General features: G+C 44.4%; 3 protein-coding genes across 3 annotated transcripts; all 3 read left to right on the top strand.

Annotated features, from left to right (window-relative positions):
• The first annotated feature begins 1,168 nt into the window (after positions 1-1,168).
• On the top strand, positions 1,169-10,526 carry LOC124146751 (chymotrypsin-like serine proteinase). The gene is made up of 6 exons (XM_046517204.2): positions 1,169-1,324; positions 2,318-2,495; positions 4,133-4,223; positions 6,553-6,724; positions 8,254-8,405; positions 10,300-10,526. Exons 1-6 carry the CDS (start codon positions 1,294-1,296, stop codon positions 10,435-10,437), a joined length of 762 nt encoding a protein of 253 aa, XP_046373160.2. The 5' UTR covers positions 1,169-1,293; the 3' UTR covers positions 10,438-10,526.
• A 528-nt stretch (positions 10,527-11,054) lies between these two features.
• On the top strand, positions 11,055-24,898 carry LOC124146726 (deoxyribonuclease-1-like). The gene is made up of 8 exons (XM_048391853.1): positions 11,055-11,265; positions 13,256-13,344; positions 13,942-14,025; positions 15,369-15,475; positions 18,162-18,274; positions 21,064-21,221; positions 22,036-22,126; positions 24,785-24,898. Exons 1-8 carry the CDS (start codon positions 11,101-11,103, stop codon positions 24,845-24,847), a joined length of 870 nt encoding a protein of 289 aa, XP_048247810.1. The 5' UTR covers positions 11,055-11,100; the 3' UTR covers positions 24,848-24,898.
• A 1,145-nt stretch (positions 24,899-26,043) lies between these two features.
• Positions 26,044-26,991, top strand: LOC125374748 (putative protein TPRXL). The gene has a single exon (XM_048386139.1). It carries the CDS (start codon positions 26,044-26,046, stop codon positions 26,989-26,991), a length of 948 nt encoding a protein of 315 aa, XP_048242096.1.
• Positions 26,992-27,407: the final 416 nt, after the last annotated feature.

Raw genomic sequence — 27,407 nt, 5'->3', positions numbered from 1 at the left:
ATCAGCATGTGGATTGTAGCACAACACTTGAGCAAGTTGATTAAAACATGAACAGACAATATACAGAAAATATATGTCGACGCCCAGTTGTCGGGACACATACTTTGCAAATCCTGCGACCGACCGAAATCTGCGTGGACGTCTCCATGTTGTTCTGGAGGGTCGTAACGCGAGTTTGATTAGACTATGCATAGTCTCGCTAGTCCAATCAAAGAGTTACTTCCGGTCTAGTTCGGCAAGGGTGGAAAACAGGACTGTTATCGTCAGTTACCTCCCTTGCCTCGGAAAGATGCCTTCTCCCAGAATATGAAATGTTCGGGCGCCGGGTCAGACATGAATCCTCAGCAGTTTCAAAATGTGACATAATTAATGTGAAAGGTTTTGACACGTTTATCGACTGTTTCTCAATCTTCTAATAGATTGCAGTTTCGAAAATCTTTTCTGTAGCGGGACCGAACTATCTAATGGCCCAGTTTCGTGGCATCAGTGCCCAGGACCCTAATGTGAAAGGGTTAGAACAGATCTCACAAATAAAGTTTCAAGAATAATACGAGTCAAACAAACATACTTTGAAATCAAAGTGAGATGAAGTTTGAATAAAAACAAGATACAATTTGAGTAAGTCTTGTCAGTAGCTTATTGTAAGAGACCAAAACAGACGTTGGAAGCTGAGAAAAAGTGTGGAATTCTATCAGGACAATGCGCCAGTACACAAATCAGTCATTGCCATGGCATGGGGGTTGTGGGCGGGGTAACCTAGGTGTAAAAGCCAAATATTAAAGTTCGATTCCGCATATAAGTATTATGAGTAAAGCCAACATTATTGGCTGCAATATAGCTGAACGTGACATATAACTATTTTCACTCACTCACTCACACATTTCAGCTGTTATGATATGTTATTGACACACATAGTTTATACATCTGCCCCCTTCCCATCTTAACACACTAATAACTTCTCCATAACGCAAACCGCTGTCAACATGATAGCTGCTTGTTAATGTCAAGCCGCTATGATACGTAATATAAAAAAGAAACACACCAGAAATTCAGTTCCCAACATATTGCTATGCAGTGCAGTGGGTTTCTGCAGTGTGCATTATTTTTATATCGAAACATGAGTCATATACAACCTCGGCTGACACGGGACTGTGTCTGAATGAGGCAAGTGATGGTGGGAGACCCGACAGATGCACAAGAGAGGGGATACTGTAATCTACCATCATGTAGTTCTCGCTAATTCACGCCCTAAGCTGCGAGATATACAATACCGCTTTTCCATAACGTTTCGCCATGCTGTACCTAGCGCTTCTCGTGATCATTGGTGAGTACTCGCGTAAGAATTGCACACAATTGTATAATCATCTTTAAGTTAACAATATATCAGAGGAAACAGATTGTTTATCTGTAAGTGATTGCGTTGGATGTAACGCCGATTTTAACAGTATTTAAGTTATAATCACGGCGTCAGCTGGACCTGGGAGGTAAGACACGTGAATGTTTTAGACGATTACAAAAGTGAAACTAACCAGCACGGTAAGATGCTGACGGAAGGAAATCTGTTTTAGATCGAGGTAAATTTGAATTTCTGAATTGTGCAAGAAATGAAATGTTACTTGAATACATTTAGTTTTTGTTATCAGTATCAACATAATTATTTGTCCTTCAAGATCCCTGTGACAGCAGGAATAGGCGAGTACGTGAAATAAGTTCGGACGAGGCCTCGTCCAGTAACGGTTCTGTATTTACAGTACATGATTATTCCCTAGCGTTTTGAGACCCGTGAAGATCCGGGGAAGAATAGGTCTTCAGCAACCCATGCTTGCCGTAAAAGGCGGCTATGCTTGTCGTAAGAGGCGACTAACGGGAATGAGTGGTCAGGTTCGATGACTTGGTTGATGCATGTCATCGTACCTCAATTGCATGGATCGAAACTCATGATGTCAATCACTGGATTGTGGGGTCCAGACCCGATTATTTACCAACCGCCGTCATATAGCTTGAATATTGCCGAGTGCGGCGTTAAACAGCACACAAAACAAACAAACAAACCTAGTGTTTTGAATTCACCACTCACGTCAAAAAGGCTCTCCGAAGTCTAGGATCAGAACCATTTTTATCAGTGTAAGTTCTATGTATGAAGCAATCCAAGCGCTAAGGTGATCGTAACGCCCATACTTTAACTCAAACCTACGATAGTCACACCGCTAAGATCGCTTTGTGGAATGGGTCCCATGACTTAAGGCTTGTTTGTCCGGACTGAATATAGAGAGTTAGGCTCGAGTTTGTTGATTCCCTGCTTCTCCTCCCACCTCAGGCTGTGTGTCGGCCCGGCCAGGCTCCCGGATTGCTGGGGGGACTCCGCTGACCCCCGGTGAGCTGCCCTACCTCGCCTCCGTGCAGCTCCACAGCCTCAACGCCTGGTACCACCTGTGTGGAGGCTCCCTCATCAGCGAGACCAGAGTCCTCACCGCAGCTCACTGCATCTCGGGGATGTAGGTCGTTCACGTACAAACGATGTGGTTTGCCAAGGGTAGGGTTTTCAAAGGGTAGCGTTTACAAAGGGTAGGGTGGGTAGGGTTTACAAAGGGTAGGGTTACAAAGGGAAGGGTTTACAAAGGGTAGGGTTTACAAAGGGTAGGGTTTACAAAGGATAGGGTTTACAAAGGGGAGGGTTTACAAAGGGGAGGGTTTACAAAGGGTAGGGTTTACAAAGGGTAGGGTTTACAAAGGATAGGGTTTACAAAGGGGAGGGTTTACAAAGGATAGGGTTTACAAAGGATAGGGTTTACAAAGGGGAGGGTTTACAAAGGGGAGGGTTTACAAAGAATAGGGTTTACAAAGAATAGGGTTTGCAAAGGGTAGGGTTTACAAAGGGGAGGGTTTACAAAGGGTAGGGTTTACAGAGGGTAGGGTTTACAAAGGTAGGTGTAGGGTTACACAAAGAATAGGATTTACAAAGAATAGGGTTTACAAGGGGTAGGGTTTACAAAGGGTAGGGTTTACAAAGGAAAGGGTTTACAAAGGGGAGGGTTTACAAAGGATAGGGTTTACAGAGGGTTTACAAAGGATATGGTTTACAGAGAGTTTACAAAGGGGAGGGTTTACAAAGGGTAGGGTTTACAAAAGATAGGGTTTACAGAGGGTTTACAAAGGATATGGTTTACAGAGAGTTTACAAAGGGGAGGGTTTACAAAGGGTAGGGTTTATAAAGGGTGGGGTTTACAAAGGATAGGGTTTACAAAGGGGAGGGTGTGATGAAGGGGTCAATGGGTCCACTGCCATTTGGAAGATTTAAAACATGTGGAAAGAATATGAACATAAAAACATCCGTGACATAACTGGAATACTGTTTAAACCCAACTCACTCACTCACTCACTTTTCAAGTAAGCAGTAAAAAGACCCGAATTCTAACCATTTTTAGATTCCAGTTTATACTGACGGAAGTATAGGTAAAATACTGACGAAAAGGACAATGTGTGATAAGCCCCCCCCCCCCCCCCCCCCCCCCCCCCCTTGGGCTAAAGCCTCTGCATCATTTAAGAAATTTGCAAACAAAAGTCTATTTATATCAATATATGCTTATAGCAACACAAAGTGTACAGGCTGAGTTCAGACTTTTCAAGATGCGTTTATTTCTTAACCAAAACTAGGTTTCTTAGAACATATAGATAAATACAGTCAGTCCATTGGGTCAAAAAACCATCTTGGCTTAAGGACATGCTCATATTTTCTTTTCTTAAGAACTTGACAAAAGTTACTTTTCGGCTCACTTTAGACGCCCTCAAGTATCTTGCCAGGAGGTCAAACATGCAAGTGTAGGAAGGAAAAACGAGCTAGTTGTCAACCATGTGAACAATAATGGCCCTCACTATACCTCATTATGAGGTGAGGTCTTGATGATAGCTATTTAAACAATACGGTCGTGTGACTGACAAGGGAAAAGAAGAAAGTTTGGGGTCAGGGTCACTCATGTAACTAGCGAGGTACAGGGGTGCGTTCAAGGTGAATGGGCTTCGTTCACGCTCGCTTCCAAAGTCAGGTTGCATGGTTGAGTCTTCAGGTAACATTGCCCTACGTTTAAACCAGTATGTTTACTGCCACCGTCTGATGTTTGCAAACTGGTTTCAGAGCGGCAGACTACCGTGTGGTACTTGGGGAACAAAGCCTCAGTTTGGTCGATGGAACTGAACAGTTTATTCGAGTCCTGAATTACATTATAGTGAGTATATAACGCTATAGTCAGTAGTAACAGCTACGAAATAGTCCAAAGCCTTAGTCAATAAGCACGGCAACTATGGATATGAACTGGGTATAGCTTGAGAACTGTCAGTAGGTACAGGTACAGAACGCCGAAAAGCAGTTAACTTCGTCAGGTACAGAACGCTGAACAGCAGTTAACCTCTTCAGGTACAGAACGCCGAGCAGCAGTTAACCTCTTCAGGTACAGAACGCCGAGCAGCAGTTAACCTCGTCAGGTACAGAACGCCGAGCAGCAGTTAACCTCGTCAGGTACAGAACGCCGAGCTACAGTTAACCTCGTCAGGTACAGAACGCCGAGCAGCTGTTAACCTCGTCAGGTACAGAACGCCGAGCAGCAGTTAACCTCTTCAGGTACAGAACGCCGAGCAGCAGTTAACCTCGTCAGGTACAGAACGCTGAGCAGCTGTTAACCTCGTCAGGCACAGAACGCCGAGCAGCAGTTAACCTCTTCAGGTACAGAACGCCGAGCAGCAGTTAACCTCGTCAGGTACAGAACGCCGAGCAGCTGTTAACCTCGTCAGGTACAGAACGCCGAGCAGCAGTTAACCTCTTCAGGTACAGAACGCCGAGCAGCAGTTAACCTCGTCAGGTACAGAACGCCGAGCAGCAGTTAACCTTGTCAGGTACAGAACGCTGAGCAGCTGTTAACCACGTCAGGTACAGAACGCCGAGCAGCTGTTAACCTCGTCAGGCACAGAACGCCGAGCAGCAGTTAACCTCGTCAGGTACAGAACGCCGAGCAGCAGTTAACCTCGTCAGGTACAGAACGCCGAGCAGCAGTTAACCTCGTCAGGTACAGAACGCCGAGCAGCAGTTAACCTCTTCAGGTACAGAACGCCGAGCAGCAGTTAACCTCTTCAGGTACAGAACGCTGAGCAGCAGTTAACCTCGTCAGGTACAGAACGCCGAGCAGCAGTTAACCTCGTCAGGTACAGAACGCCGAGCAGCAGTTAACCTCTTCAGGTACAGAACGCCGAGCAGCAGTTAACCTCGTCAGGTACAGAACGCTGAGCAGCAGTTAACCTCGTCAGGTACAGAACGCCGAGCAGCTGTTAACCTCGTCAGGCACAGAACGCTGAGCAGCAGTTAACCTCTTCAGGCACAGAACGCCGAGCAGCAGTTAACCTCGTCAGGTACAGTACAGAACGCTGAGCAGCAGTTAACCTCTTCAGGTACAGTACAGAACGCTGAGCAGCAGTTAACCTCGTCAGGTACAGAACGCTGAGCAGCTGTTAACCCCGTCAGGTACAGAACGCCGAGCTACTGTTAACCCCGTCAGGTACAGAAGACCGAGCTACAGTTAACCTCGTCAGGTACAGAACGCTGAGCAGCAGTTAACCTCGTCAGGTACAGAACGCCGAGCAGCAGTTAACCTCGTCAGGTACAGAACGCCGAGCTACAGTTAACCTCATCAGGTACAGAACGCCGAGCAGCTGTTAACCTCATCAGGTACAGAACGCCGAGCTACTGTTAACCTCGTCAGGTACAGAACGCTGAGCAGCTGTTAACCACGTCAGGTACAGAACGCTGAGCAGCTGTTAACCTCGTCAGGTACAGAACGCTGAGCAGCAGTTTACCTCCTAAGGTATGGTGTCGTGAAAACCTGAGTACTCATGGCTACAGAATGTTGAGTACTGATAGCCACAGGATTTTGATACGAGGGCTGGTCAAAAACGTTCAAAGACTAACAAACAAAACCAACAATTGTGAAAGTGTTTTTGATTTTTTTTCAACGTAATCTCCCTGCTTTTCAAAACGCTTCTCATATCGATAGCGAAACTTTTCAATTCCTGTAAGAAATATGTTTTCTGAATCGAACCTGAAAAACTTATTCACTGCAGCTTTGAGGTCATCGTTGTCATCATAGCGCTTACCACGAAGGTGTTCTTTCAGTTTAGGCCTGGCGAGGGTGGAGGGTGAGGAAGCTCTTCGAACCCACATTTTCCCAGCCTTTGCAAGTCGAGAGGTGTGAGAAGAGGCATTGCCATGAAATAGTAGAACTCCAGCAGTCAGCATTCGTCCCGCTTTTCTTTGATAGAATATGTCAGGCGGTGAAGCAAATCAGTATAGTAGGCACCTGTAATCGTCTTTTGACTTTCTAAGTAATCAACAAGGATCACACCCTTTGCATCCCAGAATACGGTGGCCATAACTTTCTTTACTAATCTTGAAGTACTGTTTCTTTGGTGCCGGAGAAGTGGAATAATGCTATTCAAGGGATTGACGTTTGGACTCGGGATCACAGTGTTAGACCAATTGAAAGTTAATGTCTCCTATTTCTGTTTTAGTATCCCGACTACAACGGTAACGCTGTCGGATTTCCAAACGATATCGCCATCATTCATTTGTCAGAACACGCCGACACCAACAGCAGCGCTATCTCCACCATACCCCTGGCTGACCACGGGGCCGACTTCACCGGAATCGATTGCACCATCTCTGGTTGGGGTAGCACAGCTGGTGAGTTGTACCATCACTAGTTGGGGTAGCTTAGCTGGTGAGTTGTATACTCTCTGGTAGGGGTAGCTCAGCTGGGGAGTTGTACCATCTCTGGTTTGGGTAGCTCAGCTGGGGAGTTGTACCATCTCTGGTTGGGGTAGCTCAGCTGGTGAGTTGTACCATCACTGGTTGGGGTAGCTCAGCTGATGAGTTGTACCATCTCTAGTTGGGGCAACTCAGCTGGTGAGTTGTACCATGTCTAGTTGGGGTAGCTCAGCTGGTGAGTTGTACCATCTCTGGTTGGAGTAGCTCAGCTGGTGAGTTGTACCATCTCTAGTTGGGGTAGCTCAGCTGGTGAGTTGTACCATCTCTGGTTGGGGTAGCTCAGCTGGTGAGTTGTACCATCTCTAGTTGGGGAAGCTCAGCTGGTGAGTTGTACCATCTCTAGTTGGGGTAGCTCAGCTGGTGAGTTGTACCTTCTCTGGTTGGGGTAGCTCAGCTGGTGAGTTGTACCATCTCTGGTTGGGGTAGCTCAGCTGGTGAGTTGTACCATCTCTGGTTGGGGTAGCTCAGCTGGGGAGTTGTATACTCTCTAGTTGGGGTAGCTTAGCTGGTGAGTTGTATACTCTCTGGTTGGGGTAGCTCAGCTGGGGAGTTGTACCATCTCTAGTTGGGGTAGCTCATCTGGTGAGTTGTACCATCTCTGGTTGGGGTAGCTCAGCTGGTGAGTTGTACCATGTCTGGTTTGGGTAGCTCATCTGGTGAGTTGTACCATCCCTAGTTGGGGTAGCTCAGCTGGTGAGTTGTATACTCTCTGGTAGGGGTAGCTCAGCTGGGGAGTTGTACCATCTCTAGTTGGGGTAGCTCAGCTGGGGAGTTGTACCATATGTGGCTGGGGTAGCTCATCTGGTGAGTTGTACCATCTCTAGTTGGGGTAGCTCAGCTGGTGAGTTGTACCATGTCTGGTTGGGGTAGCTCATCTGGTGAGTTGTACCATCTCTGGTTGGGGTAGCTCAGCTGGGGAGTTGTACCATCTCTGGTTGGGGTAGCTCAGCTGGTGAGTTGTACCATCTCTGGTTGGGGTAGCTTAGCTGGTGAGTTGTATACTCTCTGGTTGGGGTAGCTCAGCTGGTGAGTTGTACCATCTCTGGTTTGGGTAGCTCATCTGGTGAGTTGTACCATCTCTGGTTGGGGTAGCTCAGCTGGTGAGTTGTACCATGTCTGGTTTTGGTAGCTCATCTGGTGAGTTGTACCATCCCTAGTTGGGGTAGCTCAGCTGGTGAGTTGTATACTCTCTGGCTGGGGTAGCTCAGCTTGGGAGTTGTACCATCTCTGGTTGGGGTAGCTCATCTGGTGAGTTGTACCATCCCTAGTTGGGGTAGCTCAGCTGGTGAGTTGTACCATCTCTGGTTGGGGCAACTCAGCTGGGGAGTTGTACCATGTCTAGTTGGGGTAGCTCATCCCACACACACACACACACACACACACACACACACACACACACCCATGAGCATGTTGAAAGTAAACACAAATCGCTGCTGCCGTTGCAGGGTCGGAGGAGTTGAAGGACACCCCGTCCAAGGCCACGTTCACCGCCATCTCTAACGCCGCCTGTGTTGGTCTGTGGGCTGCCGTCCCAAACACCCTAATCTACCCCAGCCACGTCTGCATGCTCGGCACCGCAGGGGAAGCCGCGTGTCACGTGAGTTTCATAGAAATTAAAGTGAAATATTGAAATTCTTTAAATTCGATATATTATTTAATATATTTTAATTAATATGAGGTTACTTGACAGAAATTAAATTGTCAGTATCTAATATCGGCACTCCGCCTGTCTCGAACTTCGGATAACTCGATATATTTTCCGTTACATGGTACAGTCAAACACCCTTGTGTCGAACTATGATATGGTCCCTGTGTATACCTTGTGTTCTTCATTCATCAGTTTTGGTTGTGTCGAACCCAGGATAACTCGAGGTTGTATGTATCAATTTATTATGTATTTATTGATGAGATATACTGTTTATATCTGTAAAAATAATATTGATATCGAAGTCCATCTGTCCTTGGACAGTAAGAAAATACATAATAAAAGGAATATTTTCCTCTCTTTCTATGCCACCCACAATGATATCAACTTTGTCAGGTCATTCTGTTCTGTTATGTCTGTTACGATAGTGGAGTGAGTGAGTGTGGTTTTACGCCGTTTTTAGCAATGTTCCAGCAATATCACGGCGGTGGACACCGGAAAATTGGCTTCACACATTGTACCCACGTTGGGAAATCGAACCCGGGTCTTCGGCGTGACGAGCGAACGTGTTAACCACCGGGTTAACTCACCGCCCCTCTCAGATAATGATATCAGGTTTATCAACGTGGTCCACCTCAATACCCAACTTTTAGCATCCGGCACCTCTTCGTTTGTCTTGGCATCCGGCATATCTCTTCGTTTGTCATGGCATCCGGCATATCTCTTCGTTTGTCTTGGCATCCGGCATACCCCCTCGTTTGTCTTGGCATCCGGCATATCTCTTCGTTTGTCTTGGCATCCGGCACCTCTTCCTTTGACTTGGCATCCGGCATACCTCTTCGTTTGTCTTGGCATCCGGCATACCTCCTCGTTTGTCTTGGCATCCGGCATACCTCTTCGTTTGTCTTGGCATCCAGCATATCTCTTCGTTTGACTTGGCATCCGGCATACCTCCTCGTTTGACTTGGCATCCGGCATATCTCTTCGTTTGACTTGGCATCCGGCATATCTCTTCGTTTGACTTGGCATCCGGCACATCTCTTCCTTTGACTTGGCATCCGGCGTACCCCTTCGTTTGTCTTGGCATCCGATTTAAGAATTCTTGAGTCCTATCGTTTATGCAGATGGTACAAGTAAATTGGATGCCACCCTCATAGATGAATGATTGCTCGAAATGGCGATGTTCAGTCCATTCTAACTGTATCCCAAACATTTAACACTGGGGATATTCGTCATTCTATACTGCCCACGACCCACACTGATGATACATGACAACACACTCGGCTGAAACCATAACTTGAAGTGAGAGCACATTTAATAGAATATGTTTACAACAAGTTGTGTTGCAAGGGAGGCAACTCTGTGCATCTTTTGGAAGACGCCGAACAGCCAAACATAATGTATGCAATCACTTGGTCCGCTTTCAAAGATACTAACATTGTGATGGGTGATTGAGTGATGTGATGTGATGTGATGTGATGTGATTCCGTTTTGAACAGTATTTCAGTTATATCACGGCGCGTCAGGTTGATGTTAGGGGAAAGCCCGAATTGCCTTAGGTTTTAAGCCAAGAATAATAAAGATCACTGGATCCTCGAGTTATCCTGGGTTCGACACACGCCAAAGCCCCGCAACCCTGCATCATTGACAGACAGTCCGTACCCCCCGACTCAATTGAAATCTCCACCCAATATCATACTCAAGTGTTAATATCCTAGCACACACAATATTATACTCTGACACGCTGAAGCCTGGACTATCAGAGTCTTGTATTGCGTCGTGTGGTATATTATATGTTTTGGACTTTACAATGTCGTTGAACTTGTTTCCTTTTTCTACCCCACAGTACGACAACGGGGGTCCGATGGTGTGTAACGGCGTCCTAGTGGGTATATTCTCGTGGGGGGAGAGCTCGTGCCAGGGGACGCTACCCTCCGTCATGAGCAGCGTTCCTTTCTTCCACCACTGGATCATAAATCACTAGGCGACGCTGGACGCCTGCAGCAGACTAGAAACTTGTCGTTTCGTCGATACATTTCTTTTTCAAGATATAAAGTTTTTTGCTGCCGTTCACCCTCTTGTCTTTTTTTTCATGTTTTGTGAGGAATTAATAGTTTAAATTTGTTTTTGCGTTTTCTTGAATACGAATTATTACATTTATCTATACTCACAACAACCTCGTTGGGATCCCGTGGAAGATAGCTTGCGAGAACCCCATGCATATCTGATGTAAGTGGTTAGTAATTGTGACCTGGCTTACTTGTATGTGGACAGGAAGGTCCGGGGTTCGATCCCCGACCGCGTCATACGGGGGTGTTTGCGAATTGGAAGCTTCATATAATGATTCCATTAGCGAGGACCAGACGTTCCTGCAACCACCCCCTTCTGATCGTGTACTGCAAGCGATATTTCCACAAGGAAAGTGAACCCTTTCCTCTCGGAGAGGTAACTTTGCAAATATCGTTTCAGTAAAGCTTTGATCCTGTTGTGCATATGAATTTCAATGCCAGCGTGTATAAACTGTTGTAACCATATCTGGGAGTTGAGCTGCCTATATAAGCTGGTGAATCGGAGGCAGAGCGTCACTCGGCTCAACAGGTGCAACATTCACAGACACAACGTTGACAAGGAACCTCTCTCAAGGACGATGTTTCTAAGCGGCCTTCTCCTAGCCCTGTCTGCCCGCGTCTCCCCCTGTGCCGTCACTGTTCCCGAGGGTGGGGCGGACAAGCTGGTGGTAGGGGCATTCAACATCCAGGTGTTTGGCTTGACCAAGGCTGGGAACACGGTGGTGATGAACAACATAAAAAAGGTAGACTGTCGGAATGTCGAAAGAGTGAGAGAGTTGAGTTAAGTGACTTGAACTTTCCTATAGGCAACTTTCCCTTCATGTCGAGCACTATTCCAGCAGCGCCTTCCAGCCATGGTGTGTGTCTACAATTATTGGGGTACAATCGAGCATGCTCTTTCTACGAAAATTTGAGTTGATCAAAACGTTGTTCGATGCTGACACCCCATGGAACAAAACATACAAATTCGAATTGATTGGAGACCAGCGTATCCTGGAACGGCAAAGGGGGGCAAATCGAAAATGACGAAACGACTTCTGAAACCGCTTGATGGCCTTAACTAACGAGTAAAGAATACTTGTCACATTAAGAATATTTTCATTCCATTTAGTTCAGACAAGCATGTACACCTTAATTCTTTGGATTTCAGACAATCCTTTCAAAATGAACCACAAGATCATGATGTTATTTGTAATTCAACAATTGTATTGTATTTTATTGTATTGTATTGTATTGTGTCGATGTGAATATGTGACAAATTGTGAAGACGAATATTTGATGAATCCGGTATTGCAATATTGAATTCCAAACATTTGAAAAACTTTGACAATGAAATTACACACGTACATGTAGGTTGCCATTAGAATTGTATTTTGATTCATAAATATTTCATAGAAAATATACAATTTGAAAAATATGAATACCATGTTGCTCCAGATCTGGAAATGTTGATTCACAGATATATGCAGGTGAATAACCCGGGATATTTCATATCAATACATGCCGGCAATGTGTCTGGAAATGTTGATTCGCAGATATATGCAAGTGAATAACCCGGGATATTTCATATCAATACATGCCGGCAATGCGTGGATTATGTATGTCGCCAATAGACATATTGTTATCGATTACGAGGTAATTACTTAATAATAGTATTCAGTATTTCAAGGAACATCGCGCAGTATAAATCACTATGATTGTATTATTGGCTCGTGGTGGGGCTATATATTGTACGGGCGCTGCCTTGCATATTGATCGAGTATCAGTAATACGTACAGTTTATAGTACCCGGTGATAGTAAAAATATATTTTTCATAATAAATGTTGCGTTCGCATGGTTTTGAGATATATTGCAATGAAATATATTATGTGAATAGATTATGCTCAGGCTACACACAACGAATGTACTTCATGTAAACAATCAAGTCAGAAAATGAGGTGATTGACAGCATAAGCCACTCCCCCGTAGAAGTCCTAGAAGAATTGGATCCACACTTTGCTTCGGTTGATTGCGTGGGACATGGCTCATCATATCAATCACTGGTTTGTCTGGTCCACACTCGGTTATTTACAGGTCATATAGCTGGAATATTGCTTGCGCTAAACAACAAACAAACATTTGTGGCGACCCGCGCTGTCTGGGTGATATGGCCGATTAATCCTATTTTACGACCCCTATCCCGGGCGACTATGCTTGTCGTAAGAGGCGAGTAACGGGATCGGGTGGTCAGGCTCGCTGACTTGGTTGTTGCATGTCATCGTATTCCAATTGCATGGATCGATGCTCATGATGTCAATCACAGGATTGTCTGTTCCAGACGCGATTATTTACAGACCGGCGTCATATGGCTGGAGTGCGGCGTTAAATACAAACAAACATATTAACAAACTATTACCTGTTTTCCATAAATGTCTCTTTGAGCGAGTGGGGTGTGGCTATGAACAGAATTCCACTTATATCACGTCGTGTTATCTGATTGTGGGAGGAAAGTCCGAAGTGATGCAGGTCTCAGACCCCCTTGGTGAATCCCACGAACACGGGTATGGTGCCAAACCTAGAAACATAATCTGGGTGAACCGGGATTCGAAACCAACAACGACAGGTTTCTGCCGTGCTCATGGACGCTACTTCTGCACAGCGAATTGCGGCGCCTCAGACGACTGGGCCACCTGTGTCCCCTAAGTGTGTTTTCGATATACTACATTGCCATTGTACGATATTACGTATTGCAGATCATGCTGGCCTATGACGTCATCCTGATACAGGAGGTACGTGACAAAAGCGGTAAAAGCATGCAGAAACTGCTCACCCTTCTCAACAGGTGAGTGAAGCTGTGTCCTAAATATACCCTTGGAGTGAGTGAGTGTGTGAAGCCAATTTCTGGTGACCCCCGCCGTGATATTGCTGGATCATTACTAACCAGTGAGTATGGTTTTACGCCGCTTTTAGCAATATTCCAGCAATATCACGGCGGGGGACACCAGAAATGGGCTTCACACATTGTACCCATGTCGGGAATCGAACCCGGGTCTTCGGCGTGACGAGCGATTGATTTAACCACTAGGCTACCCGACCGCCGCATATACCCTTGGAACCTTAAAACATTTTGAGATGTTACACTTAATTTTCGAGCGATCTTAAACAAATATTTTTGTCTAATTACAATTAACACTCGATGGACCCAGGTATTAATTAAACCTGAGACTCGAACCCAACCTCAACGGACTCAAGGGAAAGCAATTAAATCACTAAACCACTACTGCCATGCCATATTGCGTTCAGCATTAATTTGTCGTTGCTGGTCATTCTGCAATGTCCAGACGTTCATCATATGTAATTAAGTCTGACCGGTTGAATTGCGGTAATACCGACCTCAGATGTAGCTGTAAAGTGATATAATTCTGAATTATCGTTGCAGCAACTCGGATGTGAAATTCGCCTACAGTGCCAGTGCCAGACTTGGGAGAACGTCGTCGAAAGAACAATACGTGTATTACTACAAGTAAGTAAACAGTATTTATGGAACATCTTTTATGGGCACGCCAGAAACCTATGATTGTGGGTTCGAATCCCGGTTCGCCACGATTTGCTAGGTTTGTCAGCACCATACACGTGCTCGTGGGTTTCACCAAAGCGATAAAAGTCTGAGACCTGCATCACTTCGGGCTTTCCTCCTACATTAAGCTGACACGCCGTGATATGACTGGGATACTGTTCAAAGCGGCGTTATACACTCACTCACTCTTTCATGGGCCTTTTGTCAGAAGCTTGACTTATCTCCGCTACACCGTCTCGTCGAATCAGCACAGCAGCAAGCTCATCTGTGTGTGATTGTAATTTTAAGGTAGATTTGAACAACATTCTGTCATATCACAGTGTTTGCTTGATATGGGAGGCAAGCCATACGTGTCGCAGGTCGAAGGCGCTTGCCACTTGGACGAAACCTATGAGCACCTTGGTTTTGATAACCAAGAATTACCAATGGGTTGAATTTTGGATTCGAACCAGACCAAAAGATCCTGGGACGTTGAAGTGATAGCATGTTTGCACAGCGAATAGCGACAACTTAACCAGTCTTGTCTTAAATGTGTAAGAGCAATATTTTAACCGATGATGTATTAAGTTCACTGTAGGTTTCTGTGTACAATATGAGGTGAGAAATGTGTTTAAAGTCGCGTTCAGCTTATTTACAACGTGTGTTTGTGTGTGAGTGTGAGTGCGCGCTGGCACTCAAATACCGTGTCGCAGTTTAACATGGATACCCCACACAGACACATGCTACTGACTCTGAGGGGACACGACTTTTTTTATATCCCCCAAATACTGAGGGCCCGGCAGGGTATACAACGCAATCTTTCAACGTATTTTGTTATTATGCGATCAGGGGATCGAACCACCCACCCACCGATCTCCGGGCATACGCTCTACCCACTAGGCCACGGAGGCGGTCGTGTGAAATATGAACTCCACTTGTACAGAAAGATGATATGGGAAAGCTGTATTCCTCTGTGTTCATCCAATTTAGCCGACATTATAGGTGTTATAGTGAGTGGAGCGTTTCACCTCACCTCATCTCATTTATTTAATATAATGTTCCGCTGCCAAGTATGTATTTACATTGTACAACTTCATGTCTTAATTGGTGGACGACTAAGTGTTTAAATTGCGCTTTACAGAGTTGCAATCCGTCGATGTTATATATTCTGTTGTCCTCTTCCTTCAAGAAAAAATCTTTGATTATCTTTGATGCTTCGATTATCGAGACCAGTTGTTTTGTATTGAATGAAGTGTTAAAGGCTATGTTCACACTGATGAGGAAATACGGTGAGCACCTTCTCGTTGTAGAACGGACAAGGTAAAGCTCATCCGCACCGCACTGTACAACGACACTTCCGATCTGTTTGAAAGAGAACCTTACAGTGTCCTCATAGAGGTGGCGAGAACAACTGGGGGTGAGTATAATTAGAGATGTATTGACTTGAGCGAGGTGTCGAGAGTATATTTAGAGATTTCTTGCCTTGACAGAGAGTCGAGAGTATATTTAGAGATGTATTGACTTGAGCGAGGTGTCGAGAGTATATTTAGAGATTTCTTGCCTTGACAGAGAGTCGAGAGTATATTTAGAGATGTATTGACTTGAGAGAGGTGTCGAGAGTATATTAAGAGATGTATTGACTTGAGAGAGGTGATGAGAGTATATTTAGAGATGTCTTGATTTGAGAGAGAGTCGAGAGTATATTTAGAGATGTATTGACTTGAGAGAGGTGATGAGAGTATATTCAGAGATGTATTGACTTGAGAGAGGTGTCGAGAGTATATTTAGAGATGTATTGACTTGAGAGAGGTGATGAGAGTATATTTAGAGATGTATTGACTTGAGATAGGTGATGAGAATATATTTAGAGATGTATTGACTCAAGAGAGGTGTCGAAAGTATATTTAGAGATGTCTTGACTTGAGAGAGAGTCGAAAGTATATTCACAGATGTATTGACTTGAGAGAGGTGATGAGAGTATATTCAGAGATGTATTGACTTGGGAGAGGTGTCGAGAGTAAATTTAGAGATGTATTGACTTGAGCGAGGTGATGAGAGTATATTTAGAGATGTATTGACTTGAGAGAGGTGATGAGAATATATTTAGAGATGTATTGACTCAAGAGAGGTGTCGAGAGTATATTTAGAGATGTCTTCACAGATGTATTGACTTGAGAGAGGTGTCGAGAGTATATTCACAGATGTGTTGACTTGAGAGAGGTGTCGAGAGTATATTTAGAGATGTCTTGACTTGAGAGAGGTGTCGAGAGGATATTTAGAGATGTCTTGATTTGAGAGAGGTGTCGAGAGTATATTTAGAGATGTCTTGACTTGAGACTGGTGGCGAGAGTATATTTAGAGATGTATTGACTTAGCAGAGGTGATGAGAGTATATTTAGAGATGTATTGGCTTGACAGAGGTGATGAGAGTATATTTAGAGATGTATTGACTTGAGAGAGGTGATGAGAATATATTTTTAGAGATGTATTGACTCAAGAGAGGTGTCGAGAGTATATTTAGAGATGTCTTCACAGATGTATTGACTTGAGAGAGGTGTCGAGAGTATATTCACAGAGGTGTTGACTTGAGAGAGGTGTCGAGAGTATATTTAGAGATGTCTTGACTTGAGAGAGGTGTCGAGAGTATATTTAGAGATGTATTGACTTGAGAGAGGTGTCGAGAGTATATTTAGAGATGTCTTGACTTGAGACTGGTGGCGAGAGTATATTTAGAGATGTATTGACTTAGCAGAGGTGATGAGAGTATATTTAGAGATGTATTGGCTTGACAGAGGTGATGAGAGTATATTTAGAGATGTATTGACTTGAGAGAGGTGATGAGAGTATATTTAGAGATGTATTGACTCAAGAGAGGTGTCGAGAGTATATTTAGAGATGTCTTCACAGATGTATTGACTTGAGAGAGGTGTCGAGAGTATATTCACAGATGTGTTGACTTGAGAGAGGTGTCGAGAGTATATTTAGAGATGTCTTGACTTGAGAGAGGTGTCGAGGGTATATTTAGAGATGTATTGACTTGAGAGAGGTGATGAGAGTATATTTAGAGATGTATTGACTTGAGAGAGGTGATGAGAATATATTTAGAGATGTATTGACTCAAGAGAGGTGTCGAGAGTATATTTAGAGATGTCTTCACAGATGTATTGACTTGAGAGAGGTGTCGAGAGTATATTCACAGATGTGTTGACTTGAGAGAGGTGTCGAGAGTATATTTAGAGATGTCTTGACTTGAGAGAGGTGTCGAGGGTATATTTAGAGATGTATTGACTTGAGAGAGGTGATGAGAGTATATTTAGAGATGTCTTGACTTGAGACTGGTGGCGAGAGTATATTTAGAGATGTATTGACTTAGCAGAGGTGATGAGAGTATATTTAGAGATGTATTGGCTTGACAGAGGTGATGAGAGTATATTTAGAGATGTATTGACTTGAGAGAGGTGATGAGAGTATATTTAGAGATGTATTGACTCAAGAGAGGTGTCGAGAGTATATTTAGAGATGTCTTCACAGATGTATTGACTTGAGAGAGGTGTCGAGAGTATATTCACAGATGTGTTGACTTGAGAGAGGTGTCGAGAGTATATTCACAGATGTCTTGACTTGAGAGAGGTGTCGAGAGTATATTTAGAGATTTCTCGACTTGAGAGAGGTGTCGAGAGTATATTTAGAGATGTATTGACTTGAGAGAGGTGATGAGAGTATATTTAGAGATGTATTGACTTGAGAGAGGTGATGAGAATATATTTAGAGATGTATTGACTCAAGAGAGGTGTCGAGAGTATATTTAGAGATGTCTTCACAGATGTATTGACTTGAGAGAGGTGTCGAGAGTATATTCACAGATGTGTTGACTTGAGAGAGGTGTCGAGAGTATATTTAGAGATGTCTTGACTTGAGACTGGTGTCGAGAGTATATTTAGAGATGTATTGACTTAGCAGAGGTGTCGAGAGTATATTTAGAGATGTATTGGCTTGACAGAGGTGGCGAGAACATCGGGGGTGAGAACAGTTATAATATATGTAAAAATATTTTAACTACTTTTAGCCATGTCCACTACCACGTGGTGTTATTGTTGGTCCAGGACCTCTGCGGATGGCTCTGACCGGGGTGCACATCAAGCCCTCAGACGCTGTGGGGGAGCTGGACGCCATGACGGCAGTGTACACCGACGCCAAAGCTTTCTTCAATACTGAGGTACTGTCAATGTGTTTATTATATGGTTTCTAAATATATCATAAGTGTACTAGTCAAAGTTTGCCAAGTATCATTGATTGATTGATTAATTGAGTGAATGAGTATGGTTTTATGGCGCGTTCAGCTATATTCTAGCAATATCACGGTGGGGGACACCAGAAATGGGTTTCGACACCAGATATTTGGATCAGCTACCCAGCCACACGCAGGCGGTCGACAGCATACCTCCACACAGCGGGGAGACAGGTTTCTCCTGATTGCAGCAAGACGTCATCACTTCGTGACTACCACCACACTCAGAAATGACATGCGGAACGCATGTAGCGTTAACGTTTCTGCTAACCGCGTGTAATCGTCTCCGTGAGGCTGGTCTCCGGTCACGGAGGGCATGCTTACGCATCCCACTTACCTGATATCACAGGCAATGAATCACGTTTGGATTGGGCTGAAGATCACGTCAATTGGACAGACTGGGACTGGCCTCCAGTACTTTTCACTGATGAATCGAAATACTGAGTAGACTTCACAGATCGTCGTGCCTGAGTGTGGCGTAGCCAAGTAGAAACATTTCAGGATTCCAAAATAGCCGCTCATGACCACTATGGAGGGGGTTCAATCATGATTTGGAGTGGGATCTGCAGAGCTGGAAGAACCAATCTCCATGTGAGATCTGCAGAGCTGGAAGAACCCATCTCCATGTGAGATCTGCAGAGCTGGAAGAACCAATCTCCATGTGGGATCTGCAGAGCTGGAAGAACCAATCTCCATGTGGGATCTGCAGAGCTGGAAGAATCAAACTCCATGTGGGATCTGCAGAGCTGGAAGAACCAATCTCCATGTGAGATCTGCAGAGCTGGAAGAATCAATCTCCATGTGGGATCTGCAGAGCTGGAAGAACCAATCTCCATGTGAGATCTGCAGAGCTGGAAGAACCAATCTCCATGTCAACGATGACAGGTGTGTGCGCTACGGGGATGACATTCTATTATAGATGTGTACGTGAGATCTTATACGGGTGAAATCGGACCGGACTTCATCCTCATGGACGATAACGCACGACCCCATCGTGCCAGGCTCGTTGATGCCTACTTAGGTAAGGAGACCATTGTCCGCATGTAGACACCAGCCCGGTCACCACACCTCAACCCTATCGAACACATGTGGAACGAGCTGCAGGTCGCCCTCTCACGACGCCAAGTCCATCCGGTAACACTACAGGACCTCGGCAATGCTCTGACTGAAGAGTGTACAATCTTCCCTTGGCAACCACAGAGACACTTATTTAGAGCATGAGAGGACGTTAGGTTGTTGCTTTGGACAATGCATTTGTTTTCGTGATTTTTTGACGTTTCAGTTTTGGTCAGATACTCTAATAACGGGTGCGGTATCTCAGTGAGCTAGCACTATTAAACTGGCAAACTAGGACAGTAACCAAACACACGTGCGTGTAAGTCGCTACGTGATTGAAATAATCTCAAAAACGACTTAAACTTCATTTCACCCCACAAAATGACAGAATTGTCTTGGGGCACGGGTGGCCCAGTCGTCTTAGGCGTCACAGTTTGCTGTGCAGAGTTGTGTCCCTTGGGCCCGCTTTAAACCTATGAGTGTGGGTTCGAAACCCGGTTCGCCCCGATCATCTTTCCAGGTTTGTCTTTTTCCTTTACCGTGCTCGTGGGTTTCGCCGAAGTGGTAAACGTCTGTGACCTGCATCACTTCGGTCTTTCCTCCCATATCAAGATGACACGCCGTGATATAACTGGACTGTTCAAAGCGGCGTTAAAGTCAACTCACTTACTCACTCACAGATTGTCTAGAACGCGTCTCCGGTATGAGGCGCACGTAAAATCCCTACCCACCCTCCCCTGTGTCTTCAGCATCCTTTCAGTTCAAAAGAAACAAAAGTAGCAAGCAACATCATGATCAACACACGTAAAAAGTCAGTAAATTGCCATAAAAAACACAATCTGCCTTGGAGCCAATATTTTGGATTTGGGCTACAATACTCAGTATCAAAGAAAGCTTTATTTTAATTAACCCTTATCTTTACTGAATTTTGTTCTACACTTTCATTAAGCTGCAATTTTCGTACGGAAGCCTTTAAGGACAATTTGTATTTCTGTTTTTTTTCTTGAAATTTCAAGAAGTCATGTTGAAATTTCAAGATACTAATTTGAAATATCAAGTTAAGGATCTTGAAATTTCAAGATAATAAGTTGAAATTTTAAGATTATACCTTCAAATTTCAACTTAGATGCTATGTTGAAATTTCAAGATACAAAAGTTGAAATTTCAAGAACCCCAAGAACCCTCAATAACAATAACCTAAAAACCTCAATTTACAACGTTTTAGTTTTCAAGAACCATTTACCCTATCAGTGCTGATATCGTCTGTCTGGTTAAAAAGTATGAGTTCTTTGAAATTAATCACGTCCTAGATATCTGCACATCTCTGTGTGTGACACTCCTGCAGTAAACTGGGTGATTCTAATACGTGAGATCAGTACCTACACCCAAAGACATTGCTTTTGTTAAAAACATATTCCCTAGTTTGACTTGTACCATTATGTTTCCTTGTCTTTTCAAGTTAATATTTGACTTGTCTTTGCATGTGTTTGTGACAGGTGTCCCCTTTTCGCGAACACTTGGTATAAACACAATGATAGCGATTCTCAAACACCTGCTCATGTGACACTCGGGATCGTGCAGTGGACTTTGCTTCTCGCTAATAGCTCTTATAATTACAGAAAGGATTTCGGGGATTTTCTGTCTAATGCACTGTTTCACAGAACGTCGTCATCATGGGCGACATGAACGCCGACTGCAGCTACGTGACGGCGACGGAGAGGAAGAAGTTGCGGCTGTTCACAGATACAGAAACGTTCTGGTCCCTCATCAAAGACAGCGAGGACACCACGACGGCCGCCAGCAGCTGCACCTACGACAGGTAAGCGAGAATCTCTTTAATCCGGAAACCGCATATGCGGACGCTTAGTGTTGGAAACGCAGGTGAATATCGATGTTGAAATACCTTCATCCGTTAATCCGGGCCTAGGTTAAATCAGTTTAAGTTTAATAGGAATGGTTTACCCAGTAGGACTTCCGGGTTAGAATTGGTCCCCAGTAAAATAAACTGACAGGCAAAAGAAAGTATACACACAAAAATTGGATTTGACCAAAATATCAGAAACGTTGTCAAAAAATTATTAGGCTGAAAATCTCTCCGAAATACTGCAAATTAAGGACCAAACAACAATTATGATACCCGCATCAAATACATCACCATCGAATAGCCATTTATTGTAAGTTTCATTTTCAGCCACCAAACACGGGTGAATACTTTCTTTTGTCCGGCAGTGTATAACTATGTCTGTCGTAGGCAACAATATCGATCTTGCAGTAACAGTCGATGATTTGGTTGATTTCGTGTCACCGTACTTCGACCACGTGGGACGTTGATCATCATATCAATCACTGGATTTTCTGGTCCAGGTCTGCATATTTACAGGGGGCCGTTACATGTATATGTAGCTGGAATATTACTGGGCGCGAAATAAACTTAGTTCAGTGATCTCGTTGTGCAGAGTTGCCTCTCTTAGTTATGCCAGGATCCGAATGTTGTAGTTTCGATTCATCCCCGTTTAAGAACCCTGGTCTGTTGACAGAAGACCCGTCTGCGCCACATTTAGCTCAATCGTATTCATAGAGCTGAAATTATTTTCGGCGTTAAACCCATCTCCCTCATTCACTCACTATTTCAGAATCATAGTTGCCGGAGCTGAGTTAAAGAGCCACGTGGTTGCCTTTGACACCGAGCACTTCGGAACTGAGTTCGGTCTCACCCCCAAGGAGGTATGTAAGTCCGAGGTCAGAGGAAGCAATGCCTGTTAAAGGAGCCATAAAACAGAGAAACGCCCTCTTTTGACCTTTCTTCTCGTTACGAATTGTCAAATGCAGCATCATCTGGAAAATAAATAAATATTACAATTAATATCACTGATTGGTTTCTGTCTCCGCCTAACAAGATGACAGCTAAAGGTCGGTGGTTCGATCCCCGTTAATACCAATTGACGTTAAAAGATGGCATTTGTTGTTACCCTTCTTGACGCTCGGCATTAAGGAGATAAAACAAGTACTGGTCAGCTTGGAGTCAGTATATTGTGTAGGGTATCCATGTCAAGGTGGAGCTATATATCACAGTGGGCTGGCATTGGTACAAGCACACGCACACACGCACGCACGCACGCACGCACGCACACACACACGTACGCACGCACGCACGCGTCGCTATATAAGTGCTTTAATATTGATCGCGACGTTAAACATTATTTCACCTCACCCGTAAGAGGGTAAAAGACTGATCCACTGCTGATTAATTCATGTGAACGATTGATACTGACTCTTTAGATAGGAAAATAAAGTTACGTTAATAAAAACAACTAAAATGTGTATCGCCAGTTAGTGTAATGTAAACGTATTTCAGATAGGAAATGCCATTGCTAGTTCTTGTTACGGGTTATCTAAACTCCAAGTACCTAATTTAGCATATCACTTTGAAGATGCCTATTAGACCGCTGTCTTTCCGCAAAACCTTTAAAAGCAGACCTTTTATCGATTTAGGGACGCTGACCCTTCATATATTCTCACATGCTCTTCCAATTAAAATACGGTCACTATAGAAGTGCGTTTTATTTGAAACAGTTGTATTTTTTATATTTTATTTTATTTTATAACTGAAATACCGCTGACAACAGCGTGAAGCCTTTCTTATTCTTACTTAAGTAGCGATTATTACATGAGCTTGTGTGTCATACTAATTTTACGAACCGTGTGTCAGAATTCTTGTATTTCCCGTATATGAGTTTCGTAAAATCACATACGAGTGTAATAATTTCTTTATTACCCGTAATTTCTTGATCCTGCGAGCCCCCTTTAGAACAATGGAAAAAAAACCACAATTGTCGAATGACATGAACAATCTTCAGCTAAGACGGCATTTCTAGTATGACGTTATTCCGACCTTACGTCACAATAAGAGTCGAAGGACGTCAACAATGTCGTCCGGATGACGTTGACAATACACTGGTGCGCGTTATTTGCACTCATGCACATACGATTTTTATGAACCCTGATATTTCTAACTCTATGGGAAATAAACACTTTTTATTACTTGCCCGTGAAGAAATCACCCTTTTAATAACAATAAGCTGGTATTACATAGTGTTTAATAACAAAAAGCTGGCATTACACAGTGTTTAATAACAATAAGCTGGTATTACACAGTGTTTAATAACAATAAACTGGTATTACACAGTGTTTAATAACAATAAGCTGGCATTACACAGTGTTTAATAACAATGAGCTGGTATTACACAGTGTTTAATAACAATAAGCTGGTATTACACAGTGTTTAATAACAATAAGCTGGTATTACAATACGCTGGTATTACAAAGTGTTTAATAACAATAAGCTGGTATTACACAGTGTTTAAAACAATAAGCTGGTATTACATAGTGTTTAATACCAATAAGCTGGCATTACACGGTTTTTCTTACCAAAGCGCGTGCTTATGTACTGCGAGAACAAGTTTCATTTGCAAATATTGAAACTTCTCAACATCCCTTGTCTAATTCAACGACATTGCGTGTAGAGATCAACCAGAGGAGATCATGAACACGCGATGACCCCAGCAACACTATTGATAGGCTGACGTCACATCGCATTGTTTCGCCGGCAACGAATTCTCACAAATTGGGTGATTGTAAACTTTGTGGTGCAGGGTTTCGTCCCACAAGGCGATCGTAGCGCAGCGCGGGATCGGGTGGTCAGGCTCGCTGACTTGGTTGATGCATGTCATCAATCCCAATTGCGTGGATTGATGCTCATGATATTAATCACTGGATTGTCTTGTCCAGACTCGATTATTTACAGACCGCCGTCATATAGCTTGAATATTGCTGAGTGTGGCGTTAAACAACCAACCAACCAACCGTAGCGCAGCGACAGTCGTAAGTCTGTCTGGGACGTACGCGAACTTTAACGCACGATAGCTTTGTGTAACGGACTCCTGAAGTTTAAAGGAGGGCCATTGTATGGTATTAAATTTATACGTGTCACCTTTTGACGTGTTTGAAGTAAAATTCTGTTGGAGTGTGCGGTGGGTCGCGTTGGTGTCTGCCTATTTTCACACACTACAGTGAAATGATATAAAAGTCATTAATGCCAAGTAACAAAAAAAATACTAAACTCGCTCCCGTGTAATACCAATTTTATGAAACTCGTGAATATTCCTTTCGCTCGTCTGATACCAGGGCCCCGTTCCACAAAGCCATCCTAGCACTAAGGTGATCGTAACCCCCATACTTTAACACTGGCTTACGATAGTCGTAGCGCTAAGATCGCTTTGTGGATCGGTGCCCAGAACTATTCAGTCGTTTCATAATTCTATATTTATTACATGATGTATTTCTATTTCATCTTTAATGTCAAGTATTATGTTTTGTTTTCAGGTGAAATCAGTGAGCGACCACTACCCTGTCTGGGTGACGTTGAGCATCGCCGTCAGCAACTAATCCGACGCAGTTCTGTGCAAGTCTTAGCAATGAGTCGCTTCTTGTGTTAAGAAACCAACTGAATAAATAAATTGTAACACTCGTGAAACATGTATAACGTGAATGATTGGTCACTAAACTACCGGGGAAAGGAACTTATCTCCTTGGTCAGTACACCTTGTTCAGTACACCTTGTTCAGTACACCCTGTTCAGTACACCTTGTTCAGTACACCCTGTTCAGTACACCTTGTTCAGTACACCTTGTTCAGTAGCTCCATGAAAAGAAACAAAGACAGGTGTTAACTTTATCATGATTATTTTAATGAAAGGGATCATTTTTCGAGGTCCGTACACAATTGTTATATCGATAGTGCACTTGACATAAGGCCGGCGCAGAGCGAAAGAGACATGGGGGTCAAAATAAAAAAATACATTAACACGAGTCCATTTGAAAAAGTACTCATTAGTTAAATCATGTGACAAGACAGGTCTTAATAGCGTGTGTGACCACCCCCTTCATCAATGCACGCAAAAATACGTCTCCTTATGGATGTCGTCAGTCGCCGGGTGACGTCTGCAGGAATTTTACGCCACTCCTCCAATAAAACCTATTCAAGCTGCTGTCTGCTTGCCGGGGGAGGTACGCGTTGTCCCAGCTGTCGATCAAGATGATCACAGGGATGCTCTATGGAATTCATGTCTGGAGAACATGCTGACCAAGGCAATACGTTGACGTTAACGTTGTGCAGATGTTGCTGAACAAGTCTGGCGGTATGTGGTCGTGCATTATCCTGCTGCAAAAGGGTACCCATTGTCTGTCCATGTAAGGATGGCATTTCAACAGGTCGCAACAATTCATCTCTGTATCTTTGGCCTGTCTGATTTCCACGGATGTTGACAACCCTTGTTGTCCGCTGACCACAAATACCGCCCCATACCATGACGCCGTCTCACCATAAGGGTGCACATCTTGGATGCAGTTAGGTGTCAGTCGCTCTCCCCTACGTCGATTAACATGGACTCGGCCATAATTGAAGTGACTTTCCTCTGTAAACAACACCCTTTCCTAATCACGCTCCTGCCTCCGACGTACAGTTCTTGCCAATTGTAATCTGCATTGACGGTGTAGAGGGAGGAAGGCCATGCCACGGAGGGGGCGGTAGGCTCTTATGCGGAATCGTCGTAAGATTGTCGTCCTCTTGTCCGAACCTCTCTCATGTCCCCTAGTTCCAACTGTCACATGTCCCCAAGTCCCTACTGCCGCATGTCCTCACGTCCCAACTCTCTCTTGTCCTCTAGTCTCAACTCTCTCTTGTCCTCTAGTCCCAACTCTCTCTTGTCCTCTAGTCCGACCTCCCTCGTGTCCTCTAGTCCCTACTCTCTCTTGTCCTCTAGTCTCAACTCTCTCTTGTCCTCTAGTCCCAACTCTCTCTTGTTCTCTAGTTCCAACTGTCACATGTCCTCAAGTCCCTACTGCCGCATGTCCTCACGTCCCAACCCTCTCGTGTCATCTAGTCCCAACTCTCTCTTGTCCTCTAGTCCCAACTCTCTCTTGTCCTCACGTCCCAACCCTCTCGTGTCCTCTCGTTCCAACTGTCTCATCTCCTCTAGTCTCACCTCCCTCGTGTCCCCTAATCCCACCTCCCTCGTGTCCTCTAGTCCCAAATCTCCCATGTCCTCTAGTCTCACCTCCCTCATGTCCTCTAGTCCCACCTCCCTCGTGTCCTCTAGTCCCACCTCCCTTATGTCTTCTAGTCCCACCTCCCTCATGTCCTCTAGTCCTACCTTCCTCGTGTCCTCTAGTCCCAACTGTCACATGCCCTCTAGTCCCACCTCCCTCGTGTCCTCTAGTCCCAACTGTCACATGCCCTCTAGTCCCACCTCCCTCGTGTCCTCTAGTCCTACCTCCCTCATGTCCTCTTGTCCCAACTGTCACATGCCCTCTAGTCCTACCTCCCTCGTGTCCTCTAGTCCCAACTGTCACATGCCCTCTAGTCTCACCACCCTCGTGTCCTCTAGTCCCAAATCTCTCATGTCCTCTAGTCCCACCTCCCTCGTATCCTCTAGTCCCAAATCTCTCATACACTCTAGTCCCACCTCCCTCGTATCCTCTAGTCCCACCTCCCTCGTGTCCTCTTGTCCCAAAATCTCTCATGTCCTCTAGTCCTGCCTCCCTCGTGTCCTCTAGTCCTGCCTCCCTCGTGTCCTCTAGTCCCAACTGTCACATGCCCTCTAGTCTCACCTCCCTCGTGTCCTCTAGTCCCAAATCTCTCATGTCCTCTAGTCCCACCTACCTCGTATCCTCTAGTCCCAAATCTCTCATGTCCTCTAGTCCCACCTACCTCGTATCCTCTAGTCTCAAATCTCTCATGCCCTCTAGTCCCGCCTACCTCGTATCCTCTAGTCCCAAATCTCTCATGTCCCCTAGTCCCACCTCCCTCATGTCCTCTAGTCCCACCTACCTCGTGTCCTCTATTCCAAACTGGCTCATACATACGATTATGTTACATCAAACACCTGTACGTTATCTCAAAATACCAGCACGTTACCTTAAACATACAAGCACGTTACCTTAAACGT

This window comes from Haliotis rufescens, unplaced genomic scaffold (genome assembly GCF_023055435.1).
Source record: "Haliotis rufescens isolate VD_foot unplaced genomic scaffold, xgHalRufe1.0.p SCAF_10, whole genome shotgun sequence".
Classification (NCBI taxonomy): domain Eukaryota; kingdom Metazoa; phylum Mollusca; class Gastropoda; order Lepetellida; family Haliotidae; genus Haliotis; species Haliotis rufescens.
The sequence above is the reverse complement of the archived record's forward strand: the minus strand, read 5'-3'. Positions and strand labels throughout refer to the sequence as shown.

Bases quoted from the DNA above. Each gene is read 5' to 3' on its own strand.
- LOC124146751 (XM_046517204.2), top strand. From the start codon at position 1,294: ATGCTGTACCTAGCGCTTCTCGTGATCATTG. The intron at 1,325-2,317 runs GTGAGTACTCGC...CTCCCACCTCAG, and splicing joins AGCGCTTCTCGTGATCATTG to GCTGTGTGTCGGCCCGGCCA. The intron at 8,406-10,299 runs GTGAGTTTCATA...TCTACCCCACAG, and splicing joins CAGGGGAAGCCGCGTGTCAC to TACGACAACGGGGGTCCGAT.
- LOC124146726 (XM_048391853.1), top strand. From the start codon at position 11,101: ATGTTTCTAAGCGGCCTTCTCCTAGCCCTGTCTGCCCGCGTCTCCCCC. The intron at 14,026-15,368 runs GTAAGTAAACAG...TTCTCGTTGTAG, and splicing joins CAATACGTGTATTACTACAA to AACGGACAAGGTAAAGCTCA. The intron at 15,476-18,161 runs GTGAGTATAATT...TTGTTGGTCCAG, and splicing joins GGTGGCGAGAACAACTGGGG to GACCTCTGCGGATGGCTCTG.
- LOC125374748 (XM_048386139.1), top strand. From the start codon at position 26,044: ATGTCCCCTAGTTCCAACTGTCACATGTCCCCAAGTCCCTACTGCCGC.